Source organism: Chelon labrosus, assembly GCF_963514085.1.
Source record: "Chelon labrosus genome assembly, chromosome: 2".
In the NCBI taxonomy this organism is placed as follows: Eukaryota; Metazoa; Chordata; class Actinopteri; order Mugiliformes; family Mugilidae; genus Chelon; species Chelon labrosus.
In genome coordinates this window covers 27,989,882-28,010,229 of record NC_140338.1, presented here as the reverse complement: position 1 = coordinate 28,010,229, position 20,348 = coordinate 27,989,882, and the positions used below count along the sequence as shown (strand labels likewise).

Here is a 20,348-nt window from a genome sequence, read left to right as displayed (position 1 = left end):
CGTGTAATGATGATGCTTGCTGTTAATAAATAATTTATGCTTGTATTAGACCTCTTTGCTGAAAGCCTGTTGGAGTGGGTTGTAACAAGCTAACAGTGGTGACGGAGCCTATGGCCCACTGATTATCAAAATACTGAACATTTTCCTGCTGGTGTATTTACTACTATTGTTAACAAAATGGGTCTACAAAGCAACAGTTACTTTCGGTATTTTTATTTATTTATTTTTTTTACAGAGGATCAGAAGAACAAAAGGGAGCAGCCACGGTGAGCTGTTAGAGGAAGAAGAAACCTCTGACTGCTTAGCAAGGAAACCAGCGTTTTGCACCGTGTCCTGTTTTACTCATGCTGTTTGGAAAACAAAATCAGATCGCGCTTGCTTAGAGAACGACGGCGAGGCCTGTTGTTGGCTGACTTCTTAACTAAAAGTTTGTTTTCGCCGCCCCAGTTTTTCTGTGACCTGTAGGGCCGAATCACATTTATTGTCACCACCAGCAACAGTAGTCGTCACCAAATCAACTAGGACGGAAATATTCAAGGTTGCATCTTTAAACTGTGCAAACCCTTGGTAAAGAATTCTCATTATCCATTTGCATGTTAACATTTTAATACATGATTAGAATAACAACCGAGTTATTGTTTCACTGACAAGGTCACAAAGAGAACATGTTTAAAAAGGAAATATGATGATATGATACAGTAGTTGAAGAAAAGTTTGTCCCGAAATATTAATGCACCAAGCAAGTCCGAAGACAGCTTATGTTGTTTCTCCTTCTTTCCTTACTCTTTTTAACCTCGTATTCAATCGCAGATGTACACTTCATTGAGAATTAAACACTGCTGTGGTGTTGTCGCACGTTCAAATATATGTACAAATATATTTCACAGTTTTACAGTTGTGTGCAGGAAATGTTTGTTCGTGTAGATAAATAAATGAGCAGTGCAGACACACACAGGCATCAGTGCAAAAAATGCAGGTATCAGTATCGGCTGCTCATTGGGGAAAATGAAAATTCACTCAGTACTCACAAGCTCTCGCTAACTGCAAACATAGTCCGTTTTATATAAATGCAAGGTGAAAGCAGACACAAAAGTCATGTACCCCCCTCCCACACACACACACACACACACACAAAGGAAACTACAATGACATCCTCTGACTTTAACCGGAAGTGTTTTTACCCTAAAATGGTGACTCACACTTTCATTCACACACATGCAGCAGTGAGCCGTATACTATACATGAACACAATAACATCACAACATAGTGTACGAGTTTAAATTGATAATGTTGAAAACTTTGATAATAATTGGAGAAGTTCAGTTGCCCATCGACATCCAGAAAAATCAACTCCTATCTTAGCTCTGATTTATTTCTGATAAGTCCAAACCAAACCAAAGTGATCCTGTCCTCACGCCACTGGTTCCACGGCAGCATCTGGAGTGACAAGGACATTCATTGCTTGTACAGCTCTCAGAATTTGTGCATGTTGTGGGTTTATTTGTGTGTTTTCTGACACAACCATCACCTGTTCTTTCAGATGTCACAGGCGGTAAAGGCTTGATGTAGATCCCAGAGGTGGTATTGTGGTCGTTCTGGGAGTCTGCAGGTGAACATCTTGAGCCTGCGCTGCCTTTGGAGAAAGAGATGTTTTCATAGATGTGAACGGATGCGCTACATTCAGCTGCCGTGGATGCAAACGTTGGATCTTGTTTCGGGTGGCTGGTGCTGGCAGAGGTGACATCGGAAATATTCTTCACACACTGTAAGTCTTCATCAACGTCATCATAGTCGCAGTCGACCTGTTGGAAATGGGCAAAGAAAAAACAAATCATCTGGGTCTTGTGTGTCTTACTGAGCATGTGTGTTGCATCTATTCACCTATTTCTTTCTGATTTAGTATTTACCCCTTCAAATTAAAGGGAATTGTTAATCTACCTAGCATCATATCTAAACCTTAGTAATTTAAGGATTGCGTGCTGGAAGACCTCTAGACTTAAGTGTTTGTGGTCTTGTTCAGCGGGTGAAAGTTACAGAAGTTCTGCTATGTATTAAACATATCAACAGGTTAAAGAGTGAACTGCAGATGTGCTGGCAGGCAGACTGGGTTTCATTTGTGCATAAGAGCTAGAGCTAAGGCATTTCTCTTTGTTCTCATGGTAAGCTTTGTTAACGATCTCCTGGCTGCAGCATCATATCTAACCGAAAGACACAAGATCATTATCTGTCTTTCACCTACTTGCGTGTCAGACGCCCTCTGCCACAATACAGTACACTTCTTTTAATCAGTCTACAGTAGATGTCTATACAGCTTATGTTCTAACACCCATAAAAGCAATTCAAGGTGTATTTTTATGATTAAAATGTATTCTCCTATGTTTTACTTGTATTTAACTACTGTGATTGTGCATTTAGTTCTGAGAGCTTCCGAAACGTTGGTGACCTACATCTCCATACTGTACTTGAAAGTCTCTGTTCAAACACAGGGCTGTCTCAGTCTAAACATTATGTAGGTGCAGGTTAGCTCTAAATGAGAAAGCGATTTTTTTCTAAAAATGTCAGCTGTGTTTCACGGCTGTGGTCAGCTGTGATTTTAAACAGCCTCATAAAAAAGGTACACAACATTTTCTCTTAAAGGGAAGAAGCAAGATGTGGCAACAACATTGGAAAAACCCCTCCTGATGAGTCAACTTCTGAAACCAGGAAAAGAAACTTCACTTTAATTCAGTTTGCTGCTGAGGGGAATTATGTCTCTCAAGGAAGACAGCTATTTTGCTGTTAAGACATTAAGAGCCTGGCATTTTGCCATCCAGTTTCTTTCTCATACCTCACTTTCAAGTGCATTGCTGGGTTCTTTGCTGTTACAGCAAACTCGTGGTTGAGGTTGAAATATTCCTCTGCATTTTTTGAAGACCAGTGACACCATCAAAATCATGAGCATAAAAATGCTTCCGCCGATCACATACAGCATGGTGCCTGAAGAAAAAAAAAAGAGATATATCGTATCGTATCTTGTTATATCTCATCCTATCTTATCTTATTTTATCGTATTGTATGGTATCATATCGTATCTTATTATAATTCATCCTATCTTATCTTATCGTATCGTATCGTATCGTATCGTATCGTATCGTGCTCAAGTTGCACAGCAGATGCTGAGATAGAAACTTACCTGTGCTAATGTTCTGTTTTCTTTCCTTAGTGAAGTTTGACTCTGTGCGACAGGACAGAATATTAATGGAGGTTTGTTTGTTTTCATGTCTCTTAATTAGATTTGTAAGGACAGACTGTACTTTCTTCCTACCTGATGAAATGTTTGTTGGTCTACTTGTGTTTATTCCTGGCATTAACTGCGTCAGATTGGTCACACTTTGATATGATGATGTGGAAGAAACATCGGGCATGACAGATGTTGTCTCATTTGCAACGGCTTTATAGGGAAGCGTGGTGGAATAGGTGAGATTATTAGTACTTTCACTTTAATAAAAACTAAAATACTACACTGCCATTCAAAATCCTGCTTAAGTATGATAGGTTTAATATACCTTGATGTTCAAAGAAAAAATAACTCTCTCATAATTTATACATAATTATATATATTACATATGATATTATACATTTTTTAATACTACGACAACAATGCAGAAGAAGCACTTTTGGTTGAGTCAGTTTTAACTACTTACAGTTTGGTCCGGTGAATGCAGGTACTGAACCCCATATTAAGGAGATGATTCATTGATTTGGAAAGAAGAAAAAAAAAGTTGATATGCATTTTTTTCTTTGTCATTCATATGGAATATTATGTACAATCCTGAGCCTCATTTATTCTGTAAAACCAAAACAGTAAATGCTGTCAAATAATGTAGAAAGGGATGATTTAAAATGAGTTCTGTTAAGTGCGCTACTTTTGGCTTCCTTAGTGCAAATGTCATCTGATGTGTGGAAATTCTCTAACTACAAGTCCCTAAAAGTTGTATGAAATCTGGTCAAATGTTTTTCATTATTGTTATTTCTAATGCATATTCATGGATGCATCTTTTTAGGTAAAAGTGAAGTGATGACGCACATACCTTCCAGTACCCTAAGGTTAACTTCAGTGAATGTATCAAAACCAGGCCTGGCCACGCCACACCAGCATCTCTGTGAGTCTGACAGCTTCAGTTGACTGATGGTCACAGTGAAGGAACTGTCCCCCGGGTCCTCCAGAATCATCCTCCCTGACTCTGTTCTTTCACCCGGTGCCACCTCAGCCAGTTTGTCCGCATCAACTTTACATGGATCTTTGCACAAGTATTTTTTATGATGCCACGCAAGTTTGTGTGAGCACTTAAACGAGACTTCTCCTCCCACAACTCCCTCTACGTTGATCTTGGTTCCCTCGGTCAACATAACTGCATTGTGTGACAAAATATATGGCACTTTTAAATAATGTTAAATGAATGTTTAACTAAATGAATGGATACATTTTAGAAAAATACTTACCATATAAAAGGCAGTGAAAGATAGGAATGGTCCTCATTTTAACCAGTAAAGTGCCAGCTCTGTTGGTGTTTATTATTCCGAATAGTCTCCTGTCGCTCTGTATACAGATTTTCAATCTGTCTCCAAAAATACCTAAGCAGTCTTCAAATGTTCAAGTGTTCTACCGCTGTATGACATCTTGCAATTGAAATTACATCTAGATAAACACTTGACTCAACTTGCCCTCTTCCTGTGGTTATGATTATAGGAGAACAGAATATGAGAGCTGTAGGCGTCAAACCTAGAGAAGTGAGAGGAGGGTCTCTGACACAAACAGTTTCATACTCATGAAATTATTGTTTGCTAAGGATATTTTGCAGTACAAGTGAATGTAAAGAAAGGCATGAATTGAAAATGAGACCTGCCAACAATTTGTACTTTACTATTGCAGCTTTAAATTTTATTTTATCAAATAAAAGTAGATCAACAATACTTAATATAACTATATCAGCTTTATCATCTATTTAAAATGGGTCACTCACAGAGTTACCAACTGAATCTTCGGCTCAGCTCTGACACTTATGGAGTTGCCGCAAGTTTATGGTTTTGATTTGGCGTCAACAGCGAATCACAGTACAACCTATTCAGCAGCAACCATAGTATTTAGTAGCAACTGTTCATAACAAGTCAAAATGTGGCACATCAGTGTGGTTTTCACAACTTGTTTCCACTGTGCCAAGAAATCTGTTGATGAAGGAACAATGAACAAGTTTGGTTTCATACTGTAAATGGATTTTATAGGGCTAAAGGAACAAAATGACATTTCGACAGGTGACATTTCCTTCAAATGGATCTCGTGAACTAGTGGTAATGGCATGGGAGGTTGTGTTCTCGAAAGGTTTGGCAATGGTATCTTCGAAAGCGAGTCGTGAGAAGAGTGCTGCTGGGCAACCTTTGGTGTCTAGAAACCACCGAAGCTAACGACCATGTAGGAACTACAAAGGCATGAAGGAAAGATGAGGCCATTGTGAATGTATCAGTATTGTACTCAAACATAAAAACTACATAAGACTACAAAGAAACCTCTATGCAACAAAATGTATTAATTTACCATTGACTTTATTTCTGAAAATATCAGTAAGGCCTGAGTATCACGCCTTGTGAACTCAGGCCTTACTGAAAAGTTCCTAAAATACCACAAGAGAGCACGGGTTGTATCTTTAACACACGAGTAAGTGCTTGTGAGTAAGTGCTCTTGTGTTAAAGTCCAATTCACTTTTACACTACTGTGGTAACATGTTTTCAAAAAAACAGAAGTAAATAAGAAATATTAAGTTCAACTAAGGCATAGCAATCTCTCGCCTTTGACTTAAAGGGGAACTCCGGCGCAAAATGAACCTGGGGTTAATAACACATGTGTACCGAGTTCGACCGTTCTCTGGTATTTGTTTTCATGTATTTGTTTTGTTAGTTTGTTAACTGAACTGTCTGTTGCCGGAAGAAAGCACTGAGAGCACAGAACGAAGAGAGCTCAGTTTCCCCAAGATGGCGCCCGCCTGGATAAGCGAGACAGACGCGAACGGTACTGTATTCCTTTTTTAATAAACTGCCTGTATACTTGCAAAGTTCTCAATGCTTCGGTTTACATGTAGAGACCCTAGTTATGCTACCGTGTAAGTGTGGTGATATTGTGAGCCTTGTTAGTGGTATAGAAATAGCGATTTCTTTTTATGTGTCGGTGTGCCCCGAAGGCTAGCGTTATACGCTAAATAGCGGTTTGCAAGAAAACTGGTCACATTTGACTAACAAAACAAATACATGAAAACAAATACCAGAGAACGGTCGAACTCGGTACACATGTGTTATTAACCCCAGGTTCATTTTGCGCCGGAGTTCCCCTTTAAGGTTGGTTTGAGATTTACTCCTGCTGGGTCATTCATTCCTTTTATTGTCTTATTCCATATAGTAAGTTATTACTGCCCTCAAATGAGACTCGGCACATGGCATGCTGCCTACACAGATTTTATGGCATTTAAGTAGTAATGTCAACAGTCTAGAACCTAAACAGGCTAACTGTTTAACAAGCTAACGACTGGGTAATTCAGTGTAGGAAATGCAAAGCCATAGTTGAGGTCACTTGTTGGGACCAAAATGTGCCAGGTTAGATCTTTACTTACAGTACATACATTAAGTGTGAGGAACAGAAATTTCCCCTATATTTCAAGACAGCAGGCGTAGAGCATCTTTTGAGGCAAGCCCACTGATGTGAGTCATTGTGGCTGTTACCTTTCACAAAGGCTAAAAGACTTGTGTCAACAATATCTTCACTGTCTCTGACTGGGTTCTCAAAAACGTAGGCAAAGTGACGAAGAAGTGGCTTGTAAGTGTGATAGACTGTGTATTTTTTTGACTTTTAAATAAAGTCAAGTGACTCACGGTTATACTAAGATTCAACAGACTGGATTTACATAAAAATTCATTGGCAATTGACGATTTGGTGGCATATTCAAGTCATTTTCCTTACTAACCATTAAAACACATCTTATGGTCACATACTCTGGTGGATATGCCAGAACCAAGGTATTGTTGTTTTACTATTGAGGGAATTTGCCACCTCACGCCCGACAGCTGGGATAGGCTCCAGCACCCGCGCAACCCTCCAGATGACAAATGGTTACAGAAGATGAATGAATGAATGAATCAATGAATGTATGAATGAATGTCTACAGTGTTGTGGCAACGAGGAACAGGCAAGTGGAAATTAAATAGGTCAGTCTTGACAAGTCTTGTCCGTGTTTTACAAATCAGTTAGTGTGGAACGTTGAACAACACAGAAGGTGCTAAGTGTGTGTGCTGCGTTGTGTGGGTGAGTGAGAAAAGAAAGAAAAAAACAAAGAGGGGGAGGAGATGACAAGAAATCGTTGCTACCTTGGTATTTTGTAATGATATAGGCATAACTGTATAGTATAAAAACAAGTATATTTCATGACTATTTACACTGTAGATTCTCACTGAAGACATCAGAACTATGAATGAACACATATGGAATTATGTAATAAACAAAAAAAGTGTGAAATAACTCTAAATATGATTCATGTTTTAGATTCTTCAAAATAGCCACCCTTTGCTTTGATTACTGCTTTGCACACTCTTGGCATTCTCTTGATGAGCTTCATGAGGTAGTCACCTGAAATGGTTTTCCAACAGTCTTGAAGGAGTTCCCAGAGATGCTGAGCACTTGTTGGCCCTTTTGCCTTTACTCTGCGGTCCATGTCATCCCAAACCATCTCGATTGGGTTTAGGTAAGGTGACTGTGGAGGCCAGGTGATCTGGCGCAGCACTCCATCACCTTCTTGGTCAGATAGCCCTTACACAGCCTGGAGGTGTGTTTGGGGTCATTGTCCTGTTGAAAAATACATGATGGTCCAACTAAACGCAAAACGGATGGGATAGCATATCACTGAAGGATGCTGTGGTAGCCATGCTGGGCCTTCAATTTTGAAAAAATCCCCAACAGTGTCACCAGCACCCCCACACCATCACACCTCCTCCTCCATGCTTAACTGTTGAACCATGCATGTAGAGACCATCCGTTCACCTTTTCTGCGTTGCACAAAGGCACGGCAGTTGGAACCAAAGATCTCAAATTTGGACACATCAGACCAAAGCACAGATTTCTACTGGTCTAATGTCCATTCCATGTGTTTCTTGGCCCAAACAAATCTCTTCTGCTTGCTGCTTTTCCTTAGTAGTGGTTTTCTAGCAGCTATTTGACCATAAAGGCCTGATTGGTGCAGTCTCCTCTGAACAGTTGATGTAGAGATGTGTCTTACCACATAATTCCATATGTGTTCGTTCCTAGTTTTGATGTCTTCAGTGAGAATCTACAATGTAAATAGTCATGAAAATAAAGAAAAAACAGTGTATATTAAGGTATGTTACAACAATAACAACAACAACCGTTTATATGGGGGGTGCTGGTGGGGTTTTGGGAACAACAGTCACCACTAAAAAATATTGGACTCTTGTAAGGGAAATTAAGACATACAGTTTTAAAACCAGGAGTCACAGTTATGGAGCTGGTAGAAGGTGGTTATGAGAAGGAGAGTGGACATAAATAGCCATACTACACATGTGTAGCACCCTCTGCCCCACTACTTGTGGGTGCAGCCATCCAGCACTACATTCTGTTCACTGTGTGTCATGGTTACTTATGTTGTTGTGAACACCTCAACCTGTAAAGGCTGGCTTTTACTGGACCCAAAATTTTAACGATAAAAAAACAGATTTTTTTACAAAGAGGCAAGTAAAAGCACTAGCTACACATAGAGATGTCAACTTTCTTGATTTAACATAAATTCACCAACATTTTCTTGTTCATTTGAGGGTTCAGGGTCCAACCTACTGCATGTACTAAGAAAAATTGCTGGAATTCAGACTTTTAATCGCAATACCAAAAAAAAAAAAAAAAAAAGTTAATGTGTGACCCCACTGTATAAAGCAGTGCTTGGCTTTTAAGTACATCTCTTGACATATTTAATAGGCCACTGTTGGTCCAAAATATTTGGCTTGGTCTTCAGTACAATCTATTTATTTTAAGGCAACACAGTGGTAGAGTTGTTGGCACTGTGGCCTCAAAGCATGAAGGGTACTGTGTTCAGACTGGCTGTAGCCTTACTTCATGGAGTGGGCATGCGTCTGTTTTCTCCAGGTGGCCTGGCTTCTTCCAACAGTCCAAAGACATGCTTGATAGGTCTGACTTGTGTGATTAGTCTCTGTGTTAGGCCTGAGATAGACTGGTAACCTGTCCAGGCTGCAGCCTATCCCAGCTGATCCTCTAGAGACCTTTTCGCGACCGACTTGAGCAGAATGCTGTATCTTCGGATGCTACGCAAAAGCATCTCATCCCCGGCACATATCACCGATGCGATGACGGATGTCACTGCAAGGTTGAAAGAGAATTTTGCCAGTGGACTGGATGAACTTGCTCAGGCCACAGAGTAATGGGCTTTGCCAGGCATCCTTTCACTGTTGCAACAGCAGGGTGCATATCCACCAGAGCAAAGGGGGTGGTCCCCTCCACAGACAAGGGAAAATTCACACTGGAACTTGTGAACTTGAACTCATTCCTAACTATGCCTTCGTACAAAGGGAAGTTTTAGAGAGATGCCAACAAGCACCAGTTCCTCAATGTCTGTAAAGTAGCCAACCACGTGCTCAGTATGTTTGGATCGATATACACATGTGAATCAAGCTTTGCACACATGAACTCAATAAAAAGCAGCACCCGCTGTTCCCTGGCTGACAGAACTCTTCACCAATGTTTTCCAACTGCACTGACATCTTATGAGCGAAAAATGACTGCTCTTGTTCAGAACAAAAACTGTCACTTTACCCACTGAGAAAGTCAGCGGAGTAATATGGGATGTGTAACTAAAAAGAGTTTCCTAATCTCACGTGTGGTGATTAAAAACAAACTGCAGATGTAGATGTGTGGTTTAGTTCATCTGTTTTTTTTTTTATTATTATTCAGTTAAATGCGCTTTGTAATGTGCCAAATTCAGATGCGACCACAAACAAATGTTGCTACAACTGTGCACATTTTGCTTTTATGCACTTTGAGATATGCTACCTTTCTTGATTTTAAAATTTGTCCCAACTGAACTTTTTATTCAATGCTCCACAGGATAAGTGGTATCAATTATGGAACAAAATGTTATAAAAAAGCTATATAGCTTTCAGGTTCTGCAGAAATTTTTAGGTTGCAACAAAATGCCAACATAAACTTCAACTAATTGAAGATATTGAGAGAGGGAAACAGAGAGATAAATGGGGACCCCGATTACAACCCTCCCATGCCACAGTGCCAAAACATCTAAGCTACCCGTCTCCTATACAAGGAAACTTAGGCTCAGATATCGAATACAATGTGGAAAAGCAGCCACTCAGACAAGAATTACATAACAGTTGTCCTTTATTTGAGTTAAAACACAGAATAGATAGTGAAATTGGCTGATACCACAGAGACATATTAAACCCTGCTCAGTCCAGGGCTTTGGGATCCAGTGCCTGGTAGGCGGTAGCATACTGTGCAGGATCATGAGCACTGGGTTCAAAAGACTGCAGCTCCACAGCAATCTGAGTGGACGCAACATCTGCATTTTCCTCACAATAACCACCCTGTAAAAATATTATTATTAATACCACTTCTATTTTAGGGGTAAATTATTGATGCTTAAGATATTAATTGGAGATGGAGAGTCACCTCATTTGTTTCAGGTGTGTTCTGATCTTCTGAAAAAAAAAAACAAAAAAAAAAAAACAAGATCCATTTAAAGGTTTGTGTGCTTGATTATTAACCTGCTTTGTTCTGGTTAAAAATATCTCAGTGGAGTCTAAGAAGTCGTGTTCTCCTGTGTGCTTCCGTCACCTCACCTGCATGACTCCGCCAGTGTCCGTAGAATATGACAGGAATGATGGCGCAAACCACGAAAGCGAGGCTCCCAGAGATGATGATGACCAATGTGGTGTCTCAAAGCAAAATAAACAGACATGCAGTTCAGTGAAAGGTGAGCAAATCCTGACAAAATAGTCCAAAAAATAAGCGTGTAGTGAAATGCAATTTTTTTGTATTGTAGAAAGTTATTTACTCAAGTACAGAACAAGGCTTATAATATAAATAACTTTCTACAATACACTGACATTCAAGTGTGAACATGTGCTCTTCACGTGGGGCTGACTGTAAGAACTAGACTACAACATATTTTTTTAAAGCTATGGACAAAAACAAGTCACAGTTTTGCATTTTACTCAAAAGGCAACATTGTCTCAGACACACAGTTTCAGATTACTATTTACATTTTGCCAAAAGGGCTATTTTCTTCAACTAAAGCCCATTTCAGAATGGGCAATTCGCTTGTTTTCCCTTCTCTTGCTGGTTTGAGCCGTTACTCTCTTTTCAGTGATGTATATTAGATGACTTCACATAAATCAGCTGAAGGGAAGGGAAGTTTTTCTGTCTTGGCCTTTAATCTCTGAAATGTTATTCAGAGTCAATTATATGTCCTGAAATATGCCTAGAGGGATTCTTTGATTGAGTGATTTCAGATCTAATCAACAGCACTCACTACAGAACAACCAACTCTTTGCATTTAGGCTTACACTGGCCATGAGGACTAAAGCTCCCTTTATTCTTTGGACTCCATGGCGTGCGTATACTTTCACTGTACATGCAAAACTGACTTTATTCCAACAGTAAAGAAAAAGTTGAAATCCCCACTAGATATGTCATGAAGTTCAGTTTCCCAGAAAAATTTAAATTAACATTACATCAATCATTTTCTGTCACTGATGAATTTGAACATGAAAATATTGCTCGCCTCAAAAGTTTTAACGGCTGAACACTTCATGCCTCCTGCCTTAGTCCATTCTCAGTCCATTTTTAATTGTCTAGATTATATACTGGACCACATTTGGTGTCCAAAGTGTGGATTCTTGTGTCTGCGTCTTAAATTGTATGTGAGCACAGAGGAAGATTTTCCCTCCAGCTGACAGAGGCAAACCCTGTCAGTTTGGACTTACTCCAAACCTGACCTAGCCATTTCATTAAGCTGAGCCAGTATATATACATGTCACTGTTGAGAAGTGTGCCATCTGAACAAAGAGACCTTGAAAATACCTGTGAGGACGGCTGCATCCTGCTGGTTCTTCTTCACCTCTGAGGGGGGCAGTGTTAATGCTGCCGGTGACGGCTCATTTCTGGAAGCAGGGCTGCCCCGGGTCAGAGTTCCTGCTTCTATCTGCAGGGTGGCAGTAGTTGAGGGGGTAGATCCAGAAGGCACAGTGGAAGCTTTGAGAGAAGGGAAGGGAGGACGACCGATGAGGCATAATGTGTGCATGTGCTCATGTGACATCATTACTTTGTGTATAAAAAATCGAAGAGGCATCACAAGACGAACAGTACATATGCTAGAATACATCCATAAGTGCACAGGTTTTGAGGCAACATTCATGTAAATGTGTAAAATAATAAATAAAAAAATAATAATTCTGGTGGGTCCAGCAGCTTATTTCCTACTTTATATTATCTGTCTATTAAAAGTCTAGTTTGATGCATTTCGTCTGTTGCAGAGTTTTATTATATGGCCAAACAAATCTGTGAATCTTTTTGACCCCACTCACATGACCGTTGTACTCATCCAGTCAACTACTTACCATCTATTACTCTGAGATTGACTTCTTGATACAACCCTTCTAAGGTTTTAGCCGGTCCACAGTGGTAGCGCCCAGCATCTGCCCTCTTCAGCTTTCTTATAGTCACATTGAAGGCTCCGTGTCCTCTGTCTGCCATCATGCTGTATCTCCCTTTCCGTGTGGCAGCTGGCTTCTTCCTGTCTGCCTGAATGAGAACGTTTTCGCCGGAGCAGACACCTTTGCAGAAGTACACGATGTCCGGTTCAGAGCTGTTGTCTGTGCTCCAGCGAGAACAGAAGACGGAGACCTCTCCTCCAACATGGCCACTCACTTCCAGCACTTCTGAGGCCTCCACACACACAACTGCAGTGTGAGACAAAGGGTCTTGTTATACAGCTGTTGAAGGGTACCTCTGCCGAGAGTTTTTCTACGGTTTTCTGTGAAGTGATGCACTCATTAGTAACGTCTCCTACATAGTGGAGTTATTTCTTTCCTGTCTTTAAGCGATATCATGCCTGTAGCCTGCTGGATTGAACTTCAAACTGAAACTTTTATGGTTTTCATTCCTTCCTTCAGGTGAAGGAATACAGGAAACAAAGGGATGATTAATCTGTATTCAAGAACTAAATTTAAATTACACAGCATTACACAGTTGAGATGACAAAACAAAACGTGGCAATAAAAAACTGAACTGTTTAAAGGCAGTCTCCATAAATTAGCTACCTACATTGTAATTGCAGTAAAACGAGGCTATTTAATGTAACGCTTTATTTGACAATGCTCTATTTATCATCATGTTGATGCTAAAACAATAAGGTGTGTCACATAAAACTTTTATAGTTTTAACTAAGAAAAAAAATGCACCTTCTTCAAGGAAAAAGAGCATACATTAAAGAAAAACTAAAACTATAATAACAAGTACCGCATTCAATTTAAAAACTTTTGCATATTCCACATCCCAAATGCAGCTTTTTGTTGTAAATATTGGTTGTGTAAATATCAACATGGTTAAAGCCTTGTTACACAGCTCTAATTCTTTTTTATCAGTTATTTTATATGTATGTAGCACATTTAAAAGATATCTTAAATATGTTTTTTAGTTTATTTTAATATGCATTCCATCTTTTTCTAGATTATGCGCATTGAACAGTTCATTCAGCTATTTGTGATCTCTTTTTTTTTTTTTTTGGCATTTTGCCTCTATCACACATACAAGTCAAATGGTCCCCTGGAGGGAACCTCCACATTGGTTATATTGTATGCATCTTAACCGCCTGACTATTGAATCCCAGGGTGCAAAAACTGCTTTTATAGAAAAATTATAGAAAAAAAGTTAAAACTGAAAGTCTAAATGTATATGTTTTTACGCAATAATGTCTTGTTTAACCCAGCAGAAAGTTCCTTGTCAACAAAAATAGCAATTTACCAAAACTAATTTTTCTGATTCGATAAAAGCAACATGTTTCAAATGATTTATTGGAGACTTGCTTAAAATTAGAGCCACTGAGACCAATTACCGCTTAAAAAAACAGCAATAAAAATAACAACAGAGCGGTGATAAGATCAAACACAGAAACCATTGTGACACTCTAACTTCGAAAAACTGAAATGTGCGGATGTGGTTATCTGCAAGGGTAAAAGATATCAAAACTCACCTGTGAAGCAACAAAGAATGATGACACAAAGAAACTTCATTCTTTATCTGAGCTAGTAACGACTTAAGGGCAAAGAAAAAAAAAATTAGTGAAGCAGTACCAGAAAAAGGCTGCGGTTCTGCTTCAAATTAGTCATCTGATTCGCTGCCATAAAACATGAGGGTTTTAAAGATGAAGAAAAGCTACAAAGATGTGATTGTGTGGAAAAATGATTGCAGCTGCTTGTTTGTCTTCAGCTTGTGTCATTAGTAAATGGGCATGATCCTGTTACCATGTCTCTTTAGCAGTTTTTTTTTTTTTTTTACCCTAACCCTATTAGAGAACATACAGCCCACAGTAGTTTCCTCATCGTTTTTTTCTGCTTGGGAGAGTGAATTCGTGACTGGCTGTGAACTCCTCAATGTTAATGTCGAGCTCCTCAAGCTGTGCCTCTGCGCCTCAGTGCATCTACAGTATGAAGCTGGAAGGCATGTAACTCAATGAGCAGCTTATCTGCTGACTCTGTCACGGGTATCGAAGGGCAGCCTGAGGCCTGTCTCATACAGCAAGATGACCAGCTCAACCACCCTTACTTCAGCAAATCGGGCTTATTTTCACAATTTTGCCAAAGGGACTGTGAGAAAATGACCCGGGGTGAGGAGGGGGCTGACTTTCGATTAGTTTTAGTACAGGGCAAGTCACCTCCTCAGCATCACATATCTTTCCTTTTGCGCTTCTTCCTGGCTTATGACAAAATGAAATTCTCTCCCATTAATAACTCAAAAAAGTATCAAACATACAAAGAAAGCAATATTACAGTCGCCTAGAGTTAACCAGAACCCAGGCAGAGGATCTGGGCCTGCTGATGCACTTCAGAGCCAAAATCATTTCAGACCACTTTGGATTGCAGATAATTAAATGAATGATCTTTGTTTTGCCTGGAGTTGTTTATTAGTGTGATGACAAGTTATGCAGTCACCAAAATGTTCTGGACTTCAGCTTTTATGAGTTTATTGCTCGTTTGTTTTACATGTATAGCTGAATTTACTTAGTCTCCTTAGTCTGCTAAAAGTTTATGTAAAGATCTTGCTTGAACTTGCAAAGAGAAAAAAACACAGGGTCTCATGAGCCGGCCAAGATCACATTAAAAGCTGCAGCTTACTTAAAGGTGGATCAGCTACTCTGATTCAGATATTGCAAACCTCCCGTTTTTTGGTCCAAATCTCTGTTTGTGTACAGAAAAATAATTTAAAAAAACTCTTACTTTTTTACCTTAGATGGCACAAAAAGGGACAGGACATCTGGAACATGTGAATGCCGCATGATTCTATATGTGCTGTCAAAAACAGCCAAAGGTCAGAAGAGCAAAAATGTAATGATAATATCATGGATGGGGGATAACTTGCGTCAACATCGCTGTCCAGCGGTGGAGAGGCTATGGACGGTCGAAAGGCGTGAAGCTGAATGTGGAGGATTCTCTGTTTCTGCTTGACAGGCGTTTAACATTCATTTTTCTAGGTTTCACAGAGCCAGTAACGCATGGAGAGTGCTGTAGGGTTGTAGATAAGTTGAGAAGGAAGATCACGGTCGGTATTGTTTTGTCCCATTTGTTAAGGTTTGTGTTTGCTGGCTCGTTGTGTCATTGCTTTGGAGATGGCCCATACTTGTTCGGATGTTTTTTTTTCTCCACAACTGCCAATGCCACCATAAAAGTTCAGTAAGATTTTAGTGACATCTAGTGGCAGGATTGCACATTGCAACCAATTTAATTTTCACAGTGAAGCTACAAATACAAAAATCTGAAAGTCCTCTCTGGAGAGAGCATTTGGTTTGTCCATTCTGAGCGTTTTTTCAGATGATTATTCACAAATACAAGCTGGCCTTAGGCAGATGGGTCCCTCCATATGAGCTGGGTTCTGCTCAAGGTTTCTTCCTGTTAAAAGGGAGTTTTTCCTTGGCAAGGTGGCCTTCAGGCTTGCTCTGGGGGTTTCAGGCCGGGTTTTGTAAAGCGTCTTGAGACGATTTGTATTGTTATTGACGCTATATAAATAAAATCGAATTGAACTGAAATAAAAAACTGAAAATAATATTCCAATTTTGCCAAAAGATCCCCTTCCATCCTTTACACTAGACCTGTAAGTTTCATTTGAAGAATTCTGCACATATTTTTCAACACAATATCTGCTCCAATCAACCAGCAGTTCCGTAAAAAGCAATAATTTTGAAGTTTGCAGTAATTGATGGGAGTAGCATTAGACCTCACTAAACATAGTGATGGCAGACTTTATCAATGTTAAGTGACTTGATCAAAAAGTGGGAGTGACGTATTATGAAATGTAGTGGGAAGAAACAGCCGACTGTGATGAGCAAGAAAGACAAAATGTGAGAAACTGCTGTGTCCTTAGTGAAATGTGCTTTTCTTTGCATTAGGTTGAAACACATTCATGGACCATTATTCAAAAATGGAAGACTATTCTGTCCTTTTAAACATTCAAATATGAAGTTGTCATTCCTCTCTGCAATGCTGCTCATTCAAACACAAATCAAATCTTTTTTCTATGTCATAGAATAGAAAATTTCTCAGAGCAGGAATCTTTTACTTCATCGTGTAGTGATCCATGCCGTGTACACAATTCATAGGACCATTATCACCTTACAATTTTGTACAAAAGAAGAAAACGTTATTACTCAATGAGAACTTTTATTATGAACAGTTCCATGTAATAGTGCACATGTATCCACTATATTATAATACACTTGTTTTAATCAAAATATAATTCTATTCAGTAAACCAAACACCACACAAAATGGTCAAATATTTACATGTAAAGCTCCACTCATTCATGGTAAGCAACTTTCTGAAGGTGGTTTTTACACCATAGATGTGTATGCTCTGACCCTTGAGTCTGTACTTTATGGTCGTTTGCACATTTAACTTCCACACGAATGTCCATGTGGTAACGGGAAAAAATGTTGGCAGCTTAGTGTTAAGTCCAGCAAGTCAGTTTGTCCTGTTTAAGACCGTGGGAGAACCTGGGCGATGGTGTCCCGAGCGCTCTGACTGAGGCGTTCTGGGAACTTGACCTCAAACTCCACTATCAGGTCACCTCGACGATCAGGCCGTTTGGGATAAGGCAGTCCCTCCCCACTAACTCGACGCTTCATACCTGGCTGCACGATGTCTGTTGATGACACAGTCACTGATCTGCCATCCAGCGTGGGTGCGTTGACTGTGCAGCCGCACAAGGCCTGACGGAAAGGAGAGAGAGAAAAAAAAATTGAAAAAAGGAATTAGTAACTTCATTCAACTTGTCACCAGATAACAATTCATTAGATTAGAATTCAAGCAGTTTTACGTCATGTTGTAAAAAGTTATGCAAAGTTATGAGTAATCCTAACTTACATCTCTCAGTGAAATCTTGGCGGTATAAACTATGTCTGAGCCATCACGTTTGAACACTGGATGTGGCTTGTCCTTCAATACAAAGACTACATCCGCTGGAATGTTAGTAGGTGTCTCATCCCCCTCTTTAGGAAACGTGATCTTAGTGCCCTCTTTCCACCCCTTCTTTATCTGCACTTCCAGAATTTTTTCTTCTGTCCTTATCGTCCGTCTGTCAGGGTTCAGCCTTTTACGAGAGATCTTCATTTTCTTTGTGCAACCGGACAACACTTCCTCCAAGGACACCCGGAGATCGTGAACCACCGGGGGGTCCTGCTGCTTCTTTACAACGCTACTGTGACTGCCCATTCCTCCCATACCGGAGCTGAAGGAGCGGGGGAACCCACCCATTCCACCACCCCCCATCCCAAAGCGGGAAAATGGGTCATCAGTGTCCATGTCTTCATCCATTCCTCCATTGCGGCCACCAAAGAATTGTTCAAAGGGGTTACGTCCACCAAAGAACTCTGCAAAGATGGCATGAGGGTCACCCTGGAAGGTGTAGCTGAAGGTGCCAGGACCACCACCGCCTGTGGAGCCTCCGCCTTTCAGGCCTGCATAAGAGAAACAATCAAGTTCACAATCACTAGAAGGAAAAGAATTTTTGATTCCATTCAAAAGGGAGAAATTTTATGCCATTAGTCTTTTACTTTTGTACAAATCAAATAAATACAAATAAACTTAAAATAACATTAGATTGGTACCGATTTGAATTTGTATTTAAATCGATGTGTGCATACTGTTATGAAAAACCCACAACACAGTGATAACAGTGCCCCCTGATCCCTTTATAGCACAATCTATTTGAGATGTGACGTCACCTCTTAAAATATTTTGGATAGATTTAAAACTTTAAAAAAGTGGCATAATCCCTCTACGAGTATGACAGACAGGACATAAAACACTCTGTGTGTACACACACCTCCATAGAAAAATGTAGCACAAGCTTATGAAAATGGCAGCTGTTAAACCTGTCTGCCAAACTATTAGCTTCCCTATTTGGACATGCTCATAGCTTAGGGTGTGGTGGCATGAATATGAAATTTAAAAAAGCTGTATCCGTGAGTGATCCCAGAGGAAAAATAACCAAAAATCTATATTTATGTTTTACTTCTTCTCTGCTGAACAACCTTCAACAGGTTTGTTGAATGTCGGTGCCAAATATGCTGTTGCCATAGTTACACATCAGACGCCATATTGGAGTCTCATCCCCAGACTTGACTTTACGTGTCTCATTTTTTTTTTTCGGTTTTACCAGGTAATAAATAAATAAAATGCGATAACAATAATGATATTAACGTATTACATTCTAGTAATATTGTTGTGCACCACTGAGGTTTTTGTGCTGCCTACATCTACAGTGACATTATTAGGGCATAATCCCACTGAGAGCGCGTTCCATCCGAAACCCCGCCCCTTCCGGTCAAATACCGAACATTCCTGCTCCTCTTCTGAACCCATTTTCTGCTCATTTTTTTTATTTATTTTTTTACTCCACCTATTTGTCTTGTAGAAATATATAAAGTCAGTTGTCATGTTAGAGAACCTCGCCTCTCCTGGCTCAGAGACAAGCCTTGAGTGAAGGACGAAACAGAGGAGAGGTGGGATCGCCATGATGTGACACACAGGATAACGTTAACGGATTGATCCCATGCATGCTTGATGAAGTTATGTTTACGCCAACATTAGTTGACACAATTCTAACGTTGACTAGTTAACTAGTAACTTGCAGTGTTGAATGACTTGAAAACCTTACCTTCTTCGCCGTAACGATCGTAGATGTCTTTTTTCTTTGGGTCGCTCAAAACGTCATAAGCTTCTGCAATTTCTTTAAATTTCTCCTCGGCTCCCGGTGATTTGTTTTTGTCGGGGTGATAACGCAGAGCCTGCTTACGATACGCTTTCTTTATTTCGTCCTCCGACGCTCCTTTCTTAATTCCCAAAATGTCGTAGTAGTCTTTACCCATATTGACCATAAAGCAGCCCGTGTAGAATAAATGTCAACGCTGTTCGGAAACGGCTGTTAGTGAACGCCGGTAACACGTCCTCGGTCCGTCCTCTGTCTCAACTCAGGCCGCTGTGCCCCGCATATTTTCTTTATAAACAGCGAGGAAACTTCCAGAGTTTTCCATAACGAGCCCGAACAATCTCAACGGTGACAGATTGACAGAGACACGCCCAGCGCGACGTCACGTCATGCTGCCTTCTAGTGCTGTCGGAAATATTTCCTCACCCCATAGAGGCCCGGCCTAACAAGCCTCAAGATTCAATATCTCAGAAAATACCACAACAAGAGCACGTGTGCACACATTATGCCGTTAAAAATCATGCAGTTTAACTATACTTCTAATTATACTGCAGGGCGTTTCAGACATGGTCAAGGAAAAAGCGTTTCCATTCCAAAATGTCCCTTGGCGCCACTGGCATTTCAGATCACAAGCAGTCCATGAAACTGGATGGACTGCTGACAGGACTTTTGGTTATACAGTCAATGGGTTATGCTTGGGTGTGGCTCAGATTTAACCTTCTTTTAGTCCTCTGTTTTGAGTGTCTTTATATCACATCATTTTATGTAAATGTGGTGTATGGTCCATTAATTATTCAAAGAAGTGTCCAAT

The 20,348-nt window shown here is 39.9% G+C and overlaps 2 protein-coding genes across 2 annotated transcripts; both read right to left on the bottom strand.

Moving 5' to 3' along the window:
* Positions 1 to 323: 323 nt before the first annotated feature.
* LOC311509237 (uncharacterized protein) lies at positions 324 to 5,094 on the bottom strand. Its single transcript, XM_084574351.1, has 7 exons — positions 4,483 to 5,094; positions 4,071 to 4,391; positions 3,684 to 3,707; positions 3,305 to 3,430; positions 3,173 to 3,214; positions 2,828 to 2,976; positions 324 to 1,802 (listed from the first exon to the last, which is right to left on the bottom strand). The coding sequence occupies exons 1-7, from the start codon at positions 4,517 to 4,519 to the stop codon at positions 1,359 to 1,361; spliced, it is 1,143 nt and encodes a 380-aa protein (XP_084430477.1). The 5' UTR covers positions 4,520 to 5,094; the 3' UTR covers positions 324 to 1,358.
* Positions 5,095 to 16,788: 11,694 nt separating this feature from the next.
* dnajb1b (DnaJ heat shock protein family (Hsp40) member B1b) lies at positions 16,789 to 19,886 on the bottom strand. The gene is made up of 3 exons (XM_084559855.1): positions 19,487 to 19,886; positions 17,692 to 18,284; positions 16,789 to 17,537 (listed from the first exon to the last, which is right to left on the bottom strand). Exons 1-3 carry the CDS (start codon positions 19,704 to 19,706, stop codon positions 17,304 to 17,306), a joined length of 1,047 nt encoding a protein of 348 aa, XP_084415981.1. The 5' UTR covers positions 19,707 to 19,886; the 3' UTR covers positions 16,789 to 17,303.
* Between the last annotated feature and the right edge of the window lie 462 nt (positions 19,887 to 20,348).

What these genes read in the sequence shown, in the direction of transcription:
- LOC311509237 (XM_084574351.1), bottom strand. Translation starts at nt 4,519, where the DNA reads ATGAGGACCATTCCTATCTTTCACTGCCTTTTATATG. An exon ending in AAAACAGAACATTAGCACAG is followed by an intron (nt 2,977 to 3,172) that starts GTAAGTTTCTAT and finishes TTTTTTCTTCAG; the next exon opens with GCACCATGCTGTATGTGATC. An exon ending in GCAATGCACTTGAAAGTGAG is followed by an intron (nt 1,803 to 2,827) that starts GTATGAGAAAGA and finishes CATTTCCAACAG; the next exon opens with GTCGACTGCGACTATGATGA.
- dnajb1b (XM_084559855.1), bottom strand. Translation starts at nt 19,706, where the DNA reads ATGGTCAATATGGGTAAAGACTACTACGACATTTTGGGAATTAAGAAA. An exon ending in CGATCGTTACGGCGAAGAAG is followed by an intron (nt 18,285 to 19,486) that starts GTAAGGTTTTCA and finishes TCTCTTATGCAG; the next exon opens with GCCTGAAAGGCGGAGGCTCC. An exon ending in CCAAGATTTCACTGAGAGAT is followed by an intron (nt 17,538 to 17,691) that starts GTAAGTTAGGAT and finishes CCTTTCCGTCAG; the next exon opens with GCCTTGTGCGGCTGCACAGT.